Below are 10,418 nucleotides of genomic sequence, written 5' to 3'. Positions count from 1 at the left end.
GCGGGGGTCGCGGGGCGCCGCTACGGAGGCGGCGGGGCGAGGCTGCCCGCTTCGGTCCCGGCCCCGGACTCCCCGGTCCCGGGCTCGAGCTGTCAGTCCTTCCCGGCGGGGCGCTGTAGCTCACGGCGCCGAACGTAAGCCGTGGGCGTCTTCACGGTGGACGGTGCGGCCGGGGCCGTGGCGGTGCTTTACCTCCCGCGGCCTCGCCGACCGTTTCTGCGCCCATCGTAAGGGGCCCTGTGAGTCCGATCAGGGTGAGGACACCTGAACCATGGAGAGTTCCTCATTGGTCGTGAGGCCCTGGCCGGGCCCTTAGCTCGCACATCACTAAACTCCTCCTCCGGGAGTTATTCAGAGTGAAATAAGACAATGCACAGGAAACTTAAAGGACGGGGCTTGACGTTTAGCATGAAATGCGCCAGGCCGCTTTTCGCTGCTTTCAAGTTACTCGTTCAGTAGATACTGGGGACCAACCGCATGCTGGGCCCTGGAGATACAGTATTGAGCAAAAGCAGCCAGGGCCTTGGGTTTGGAAAGAGAGAGGTGGTCTTCGCAGGCAGGAGTGAAAGATGTTCACAGGCGTAAGACGCTTAGCCTCAGTGAACGGAGTGGGTGGGTGCCGTACAATAGACACCGATTCTTGTGAACTGGAAGGCGTTGCCATGTCTGATATGTTGGGCTACAGATATCAGATTATGTTTTTTCCCGCAAGAGATTTTAAAAGTTGTTGTATTTGTGAAATAGCACAGTTTTAGCAATTAAAGTATTTTAAAATACGAGCCAAACAAAAATTTACTTGTTTGCATCCCCGGTAAAGGCAGAGAGGACAGATACTAATCAAACAAAGAACAACAGCTAAACACGTGAAATTGTGTCCTTGGAGAGGAGAACCGGGTGCTTTCAGAGACCCTAAAAGCATCTGACCTAGTGAGGGAAGGGTTCCCAGGTGCAATGGCTGTTGAGCTGAGATCGGTTCCGGAGGGTAAGCGAGTTACATAAATGAAGAGGGATTTGAGGAATGTTCTAAGGCGGAAGGAGCAGCACATGGAAAGGCCGTTGAGCAGAAGGAGCGTCCTGACTAGAAAAGACCGTGGGACCCAGGTCTGGGGGGCTGTGGCTGAGCAGCAAGGGGAGTATCTCAGGAGATAAGCTTGGAGAAGCTGATGTCGGTGGAAGCCAGATCTTACAGACCACCTGAAGTCTTGATTTTTATCTCAAGATCTGTGGGAAACTGTTGAAGAATGTTCAGTGGGAAGTGAGGGAAGATTCGTGTTGAAACTGACTGCCATGTGGACTGCAGGTCTATGTTTTGTTTTGTTTTGTTTTGTTTTGTTTTTGTCTTTTTGAGACAGAGACTTGCTATGCAATTCAGTCTGGCCCTGAGCTCACTTTGTAGCCCAGGTTGGTCTCAAACTCACAGTGATCCCTCTGCCTCAGCCTCTGCAGGTCTATCTAATTGGATGCAGGAGTACGGATAGAAGGCTGTAGTCCAGGGCCCAGGCCATGCTGACTAAGGTGACAAAGCAGAGGTGGAGAGAAGAATATTGTATTGGTGTTCATCTGTTACTTGTTGATGACAATGCCATAGTCAACAGATGCCTTATATTTATTTTTCTTTAATGCTTGAACTGATACCTGAAATAGTAGGAATTTAATAAATATTTGTTCAGCTAAGTTATTGAACTTCAATAATAGGTTGTGTTTTAATCTAGATCCTTAATCATTTGAAATTTCAAAAATTGCTGTTTTGCACATACATACAAATGTTCATAAGTTTAAGTCATATGAAACCATTTTTCTCTGTCTGCCGCTGGAGTTTCTTTTCTGTTGTTACTGCTCTCTTCTCTAGAGAAGATAAGCCATATGTGGAGATAGGATAAAAATTTTACTCATGCATAATGGAAAATAAAACTAGGTGTCTTGGGGAAACAAAGGCCTACTTATATTCTTGAATTAAAGTTATTAACCATGTTCACATGTGTTTTCCCATGGGCAGGAAATTCGGAGGATGTCCGGGATTTTTGTGCAAAACAGTCTTTATTTATTTATTTATTTATTTGTCTTTTTGAGACAGGGTCTTGCTATGCAGTTCAGGCTGGCCTTGAGCTCACTTTGTAGCCCAGGCTGATCTCGAACTGGCAACAACCTCCTGCCTCTGCCTCCCGAGTGCTGGGATTACAGGCATGTGCCACCACACCTGGCTCCAAAAGAGTCTTTAATATACTAGCTTACTTTCTGCTTGTACAGCATTTACTATGAATATAGATTTTTTGGCTCATCTTTTGAATTACAGAATAAGCTATTTCCTGTTCATATCTTTAAATAAACTTTTCCTGTCTGTATTTAAGATCTTTAATTGTAGTTAGCCAAGATTTTTGAAGTCCTAATCTATGCAGGTCACCAAAGATAGCAAAAAAACCTTTTTTTTTCCCAAACATAGATTTAATATGTTGAGGGCAAAAGTAGAATGTTCTTTTCACTATCTGTAAATGTTGTCTTCGCTAGATCAATAAATCAGAGAAGCCGGAGAGCTGCGATAACGTGAAGGTGGTTGTCCGGTGCCGGCCCCTCAATGAGAGAGAGAAGTCCATGTGCTACAAGCAGGCGGTCAGCGTGGATGAGATGAGGGGAACCATCACTGTGCACAAGACTGACTCGTCCAACGAGCCTCCGAAGACCTTCACTTTTGATACTGTTTTTGGGCCAGAAAGTAAACAACTTGACGTTTATAACTTAACTGCAAGACCTATTATTGATTCTGTTCTTGAAGGCTATAATGGTAAGTAAATACATAGCTTACTTTTCTTCAAAAACAACCTTATTGAGGTGTAATTACTACCTCATAAATTCACCAGTGCAACTCGTTTGATGAGTTGTAGTAAATTCATACAGTGTGAAATCATTACCACAGCCCAGTTGTAGAATACTCCTACCGTTCCCGAAAGTTCTTTAGGCTCATTTTCAGTCCCATCCCTAGGCAACCATTGATCTGCTTGTCATGATTTTGCTTTTTCTTGAAATTGTATGTAAATGACATCATACGTAATGTATCATATTTTTATCTGTCTTCTATCACTTGGCAAGTTCTGGAAGTTCTCCCTTTGGTATATATCAATAGTTTGTGGCTTTTTATTGCTGAATTGCGTTCCATTGTATGACTAGAACACATCTTGTTTATCCATTAACCAGTTGATGGAAGTCTGGATTGTTTCCAGATTTTCAAAGATGGTTTACAGATTTTTAAACTGCCAGAATGTTTCTCAAAGTGGTGACTATGCTATCCTCCCTCCCACTAGTATGATATGAGAATCCTAGTTTCTTTACAATCTGACAACACTTGGGTTATCAGTCTTTTCAATTATTACCATTCTGTAATGGATCTATAATAATAAAATCTCATCATGTTTTAACTTGAATTTCTATAGGGACCATATGATGTTGCACATCTTTTCATGTCTGTAGCTGTTTGTATCTTCTTTGGTGAAATGTCACTTAAAGTATTTTGCCCATTTTAAAATTTGATTGGCAAGCTGGGCACGGTGGTACACGCCTGTAATCCCAGCACTCAGGGGGCTGAGGCAGGAGGATCATTGTGAATTCAGGGCCAGCCTGAGCTACAAAGTGAGTCCAAGACCAGCCTGAACTGCATAGTGAGACCCTGTCTCAAAAAGACAAAAAAAGTTTTTTTTGATTAGCTATCTTCTCATTCTTTATATATTCTGGATTGAAGTTTATAACCAGATATTTTCTGTTAATCTGTGGCTTTATGAAGTGCTTTTAAATGAAAAAATCTGAATTTTGATTAGGCCTATTTTACAATTTCTTTCTTTCCTAAATTATGCTTTTGGTTGTATAGCTGAGAAATTCTTGCCAAACCAGAGGCCACAAATATTTTCTATGTTCTAATCTAGAAATTGTAGTTTTTAAAAAAATTCTTTATTTTTAGAGACAGGGTCTCGAGATATAGTTCAGGCTGGCCTTGAACTCACTGTTTAGCCCAGGCTGGCCTCATACCTGCTCTGATTTTCTCTTCCTTAGTGCTGGGATTACAGGTAGGCACCACCATCCCCAGTTTAGAAATTGTATAGTTTTAAGTGTTATACTTAGGTCTGTGATTTATCTTGGGTTCGTTTTTCTTCCTTTATTTCTCTTCTTGCCTATCAATTTCTAGTTGTTCCAGAATCATTTATTTAGAATACTGTTCTTTCCCTGTTGAATTGGCATTTTTATCATGGTTCAATTGACTATAAATGTATGGGCTTATTTCTGTACTGACTATTTTAGGTCTATCCTGTCATAATTACTGTAATCTTTAAAACCTTTTGAAATTAGGCCATCTATGTTCTCCAACTTTGTTATTCTTTTTCAAAATTATTTTGCATTTTTAGGTTCATTGCATTTTCATATAAATTTTAGAATCATCTTAATGATTTCCATAAAACACCTGATGAGATTTTGATAGAAATAGTGTTGAATTATAATTCTGACATATTGAGTCTTTCAATCCTTGAACGTGATATAGCTCTCAATTTATTTATGTCTTTTTAATTAATTTCATCAGTATTTTGTGATTTTAATGTACTGGTCATACGCTTCTTTTGATAAATTTATTCATATTTTTTGCACTATTGTGAATAGAATTGTTTTCATAACTTCATTGTTGGACTATATATAGAAATGCAGCTGAGTTTTTTCGTGAAAGTGATACAGATTTACTCTTATAGCCATTTTACAATGCACAGTTCATCAATCCATAAGATTTCAGCCAGGGATATAGCTCAGTGGCACAAGAGCCTGCTCGGCAAGCACAAGGTCCTGAGTTTGATTGCTAGTCCCCCCCAAAAAATCTTAAATACGGGCTGGGGTTATAGTTCAGTGGCATAATGCCTGCCCGGTAAGCGAGTGGTCCTGAGTTTGATTCCCGATACCAAAAAAAAAAAAAAAAAAAAAAAAAAAGATTTCAGTAAATGCACAGTATTATACAACTGTTACCATTGTCTATTTCCAAAACAATGTTGTTGCCCCACGAAAGGGGTCCCTCTCAACACACTCCTCACAAGCAACCACAAATCTACCATTCTTTAAGATATGAATTTTTCTATTACCATTATTTCCTATAAATGGAATCCTACAACATGTTGTCTTTTGTATCTGGCTTCTTAGTATAATGTTTTCAAGGCTTATCAATGTTGTAGAATGTATCAATTCTTTATTTCTTTTTATGGTGAAATAATATTCCATTGTATAGATATGACTTTTGTTTATCTTGTTATCAGTTGATGAACATTTGGGTTGTTTCTACTTTTTAGTTATTATGAATAATGCGGCTTTTTGTTATACAAGGTTTGGTTTGAACATGTTATTTTTCCTCTAGTACTGAGGATTGAACCCCATGGCCTTTGCACTGAGCTAAGCCCCAGTCCCTTTCTTTTTGTTTTACTTTGAGACAGGGTCTCTCTAATCCCTAAGTTTTTTAACTCTTCTTGAGTGTAAACATAGGAGTGGAATTCAGTCATATGGTGACTTTATTTGACCTACAAAGGGGTGGCCAGTTGTTTTCCATAGTAGCTGCACCGTTTTACATTCCTAGCAGCAGGGGCTGGGGATTTAGTTCAGCGGCACAGCGCCTGCCTGACAAGCATGAGGTTGAGAGTTCAATTTCCGGTACCAGGGGAAAAAACAAACAAACAAACAAACAAACAAAACCCCATACATTCCCACCAGCATGTGTGCTTTCCAGTGTCTCTGCATCCTTGCCATGGTTGTTGCTGTCTTTCTGAGGTAGCCATTCTGGTGGGCATTAAGTGGTATCTCATCTTGGTTTGTTTTTGACTTTGTGTATTGACCTTGTGTCTTGCAACCCTGCTAAACTTGCTTATTGATTCTAATAGGTTTTTTTTGTAGTTTTGTAGTTTGCTTTTTTTTTTAAAAAAATGTATTCTCTGGGGCTTTCTATATGCAAGATTATGCTGCTTACAGATAATTTTAATTTCTTTTCAGTCTTTATGCCCTTTAATTTCTTTCTGTTGCCTGATTATCCTAGCTGGAGTGTCCATTGTGTTGCATAGAAGTGGTGGGAGTGGACGTTTTTATCGTGTTCTGGATCTCAGGGAAAAATGGGTTAATTCTTTCACTAGTATTAATTCTTTTTACTAGTGTGGTGTTAGCTATAGATTTTTCATAAAGATTATCAGATTGAAGAAGTGTCCTTCAAAAATGCAGTTTTTTCCTGCAACTATTAAAGTCATCTTTTAAAGTTTGTTAATATAGTTAATTACATAGTTTGGTTTTTCAGTGTGAAATTAGCTTTGCTCCTTGGTCGTGAAGTAGTATCCTTGTCAAATGTTAGATTTGATTTGCCAAAATTTTATTTAAATTTTTTGCGTCTTTGTTCATGAGGGATGTAAGAATATGCTTTCTTGTATTGTCTTTATCCAGTTTTGGTATCAGAATAAGGTTAATTTTATAGAATGAGTTGGGGAGTATTTCCATTTTGATTTTGTAGAATAATTTATTTAGAATTAATATTATTCCTTCTTAAAATATTGGTGAAATTCATCAGTAAAGCTACTTGGGTTTGGGGTTTTCTTTCTGGAAAGATTTGTAAGTTTTGCTGCTGGTTCAATTTCTTTAATAGATCTAGGGCTTTTTATGTTATCTATTGTTTTTCTTTTTTTTTGTTTGTTTTTTGCTTTTTGTTTTTCTTCCAGTACCAGGAATCGAACTCACGACCTTGCGCTTGCCAGGCAGGTGCTTTGCCGCTGAGCTAAATCCCCAGCCCCTATCCATTGTTTTTCTTGAGTGAGTTTTGGTAGTTTGTCTTTATAGAATTTGTCTATTTCATTGAAATTGTCAATTTATTAGCAAAAAGTTGTTTATTCTATTCCTATGTTATTCTCTTAGAATGTAGTGAGAAAACCTTTCTCATTCCTGATATTGATAATTTGTATCTTTTTTTTTCCCCTCCTGACTCAATGGTTGTTTTATCAGTTTTACTAATCTTCTGAGAGAACCAGTTTTTGTTTTTAATATTCATATATAGTTTCTAGGTTTTCTGTTTCATTGATTTCTCTCTGGTCTCTATTGTTTTTCTCCTACTCACATGGAGTTTAGTTTGCTTTTTTTTTTTAACTTTGTTAAGGTGGACTAGAAGTTGAGATAATCATTTTGAGGTCTTTCATCTGTTCTAGTAGAGGAGTTTAATTATATAAATTATCCCCCAAGTACTGTTTGAGGGCAACCCATAGATTTTGACGTACTATGTTTTCATTTTCATGCAGTTCAAAATATTTTCTACTTTACCTCTTAATTTCTTCTTTCATCCCTGAGTGATTTAAAGGTGTATTCTGAGTTTCCAAATATTTTGAGATTTTCTAAAGCTTTTTCTGTTATTGATTCTAGTTTAATTTCATTTTAGTCAGAGAATATACTTTGTATGATTTTAATTTTTAAAATTTATTGACCTGTTTTATGTCCAAAAATGTACTATTATTAGTAAGTGCTTCGTGAAGAAGAAATATTCTTCTGTTGTTGGACAGAGTCTTCTACAAATGTCTATTAAGTTAATTTATTTCACAGTGTTGTTCACATTTTCCATATACCTACTTATATTCAGTCTACTTGATTGATCAATTATTGAGAGAGGAGAATTGAATTTTCTGACTATATTTTTAGATTTGCCTATTCCTTTTGGTTCTATTAGTTTTTATTTCATATTTTTAAAATTTTTCTTTCTTTTTTTTGAGACAGGATCTCACTGTGGAATTCAGACTGGCCTTGCACTCACTATGTAACCCAAGCTGGTCTTGAGCTTGTGGCAGCCCCGCTGCCTAAGCCTCCTGAATGCTGGCATTACAGACATGTGCTGCCAAGCATCTTTGTGTAATGTGCCTTTGGTTCTCTGGTTTTGTTTTTGCTTTCTTTTGTTGTTGTTTTTTCCGGTACTGGGGATTGAACTCACAACCTTGAGCTTGCTGGGCAGGCACTGTGCCGCTGAGCTAAATCTCCAGCCCCTGGTTTTGTTTTTGTTGTTGTTACTTTAAGACTTATTCTTTATCATTGGTTTCATGCACTTTCATTATGATATTTCTGGTGTATTTTTCTTTGTGTTTCTTCTTATTGAGCTTTGTGAGTTCGGGGTTTTCATCAAATTTGGAAAACATTTCAGCCATTATTTCTTCAAATATTCTTTGTCTTCCCACTCTGTGCCTTTTTGGGAACTCTAAAGACATGTAGGAGTGCTTGAAATTAAGCTGCTTGGAAATGTTACTGAGGCTCTGTTCTGTTTTCTGTTTTGCTTTGGCTTGCTTCCACTGGTATATTTTCTAGTTTAGAATAGTTTCTTTTGCAGTGGCTAATCTGCCACTAATACTGTCCATGTAGCTTTCATTTCACACATTGTAGTGTTCATCTCTAGAAGCTTTATTTGGATTTTTATATCTTCCATTCATATTTTGTCTTAAATTTTTAACATATTGAGTATAATTTTCATAATCCTTTTAAGGTCCTTGTCTGCTAATTCTCACATGTCAGTTCTGACTTAGTTTTAATAGACTGGTCAGTTTCTTCATATTTTTTTTTCAAGGTTTCTCAGTAAATTCCAGAGCCATGTACAGTGCAGAGTTAACTGTTTTCCACTGCCGAGGAGAGACGCTTCTGTATACTGGGCTTAGCATCCCGTGACCATGGGGTTTTCCAGTCCGCTTGGTGGAGGCGATGCGGTTCCTGCCTGTGTGGGTGCGAGCACCCTTCCTCCCAGTCCTTCCCGGCGATCGCCCCCAGGGCTTGCATGTGGTTTCTTCTCACTCACTTGTAATCAGTGCTCGGGGAATACTCTGCAGAAGTCCGAGATCTCTGTGCAGCTCGCTGCTGTCTGGCACCTGTATACAAACTCGAGCCCTACAGTCTCACTCTGGAGCTCTCTTGACACCTCCTCCTCATTCAGGCAGTCTGCTGGCCTCTACTTGGGGGACCCCTCCTGTTCCATGGTTGGAGTTTTGTCTCAAGGATGTTAGGTGGGCCCACCTCACCTATTTTCCATCTTTTAGAAATCACAGTCCTTTATTAACTGCTGTTCATTGTCTTTCAGACTTCCTCCTACCACACCAGACAGGGCCTAGCTATGTAGTTCAGGCTGGCCTTGAAGTCACTATGGAGCCTAGGTTGGCCTCAAACTGGCGGCCATCCTCCTGCCTCAGCCTCTCCAGTGCTGGGATCACAGACATGTGCCGCCACACCCCACCCTTGCAAACTGTTGTTCCATATGTTTCTCTCATTTTGGTTTCAGCCAGGAAGGTATATTTGGTCCTTTTTGTTCCATCTTGGTTGGAAGCATAAGTGTCACTAGTTTAATTTTGAGTTAAAAGAATTGTTTTTTAAAATACATGCTATACAGAGTAGTATTTGAATATCAAGAGTTTGGACCTATTTTTTAGTGTCTCGTGCAAACTGAAAATTATCACTAACAGTGGAAAAGCATGAAGAGGACAAAAATTGCAGTGTTATAATATGTAATTCCATTTACTCTTCATTTTGGGGTGGGGGGTACCAGGAATCGAACTCAGGACCTTGCGCTTGCCAGACAGGGGCCGTAGTCTTCATTATTGAAATGTGGTTTAGCTATAACTTATTGGTTTCTCAACGGCAAATACGTAATCCTTCTATCATTTAAAAATAATTTAGTTGGGTGCGGTGGTGTGTGCCTTTAGTCTCAGCTATTTGGGAGCCTGGGCTTTTGAGAGCAGCCTGGGTAAGTAGCAAGACCCTATCTCCAAAACGAATAAATAAAAATATTTTAAAAATTTAATAAGCTTTTTAGCGCAGTTTTAGGTTTACAGCAAAATTCACAGCAGAATGTACAGCAAGTTCTCGTGTGATTCCTGTTCCCACACACTCACACCCTCCCCGAAGTGCTCTTCCTCCTCAGAGGAGCACGGGCACGTAGCGTCGCCCGAGGCCCATACGGCACTTCAGGGTTTCCTCTTGGTGCGGTCTGGTCTGCGGTTGTGGACAAATGTGCAGTGACACTACCTAACGTGGTAGTGTCGTTTGTGCCCAGTGCATGTGCTCAAGTCTTCCGCGGCTGACGTTCGTCTTACCCACAGTCTTTGCCTGGCAGCACTGACAGGTTCACAGCCTCCACAGTTTTGCCTAGTCCACCATGACGTACATTGGGAGCCATACCGTATGTGACATTTTCACGTTGGCTTCTTTAACTGAGTAAGAGGTGTTTAAGTTTACCCCCTTTCTTTCCTTGGGTTGATAGCTCATTTAATTTTAGGGCTGAGTAGTGGTTTATTGGTGTTATGGTTTGTGTCTGGATGGCCCCCCAAAGCCTCATGCAGTCATGGGGCAGGCTTTTAGAGTTTGATTGATTATGGGTGTGAGAGCTGCACCCGCCCTGGGGTGGATAGTTTGCA

At 39.6% G+C, this 10,418-nt stretch overlaps 1 protein-coding gene across 3 annotated transcripts in view; it reads left to right on the top strand.

Annotated features, from left to right (window-relative positions):
- Positions 1–10,418, top strand: part of Kif3a (kinesin family member 3A) — a 43,153-nt gene that overhangs the window by 516 nt on the left and 32,219 nt on the right. For all 3 annotated transcript variants that reach the window (XM_005376107.2, XM_005376106.2, XM_005376105.2), the window contains exon 2: positions 2,506–2,779. In XM_005376107.2, coding sequence (XP_005376164.1) covers positions 2,506–2,779 — 274 coding nt within the window. The remainder of the gene's footprint in view (positions 1–2,505; positions 2,780–10,418) is intronic.

Source organism: Chinchilla lanigera, unplaced genomic scaffold (genome assembly GCF_000276665.1).
Source record: "Chinchilla lanigera isolate Chin_1 unplaced genomic scaffold, ChiLan1.0 scaffold00007, whole genome shotgun sequence".
NCBI lineage: Eukaryota > Metazoa > Chordata > Mammalia > Rodentia > Chinchillidae > Chinchilla > Chinchilla lanigera.
This window is presented reverse-complemented; position numbering and strand designations above follow the sequence as displayed.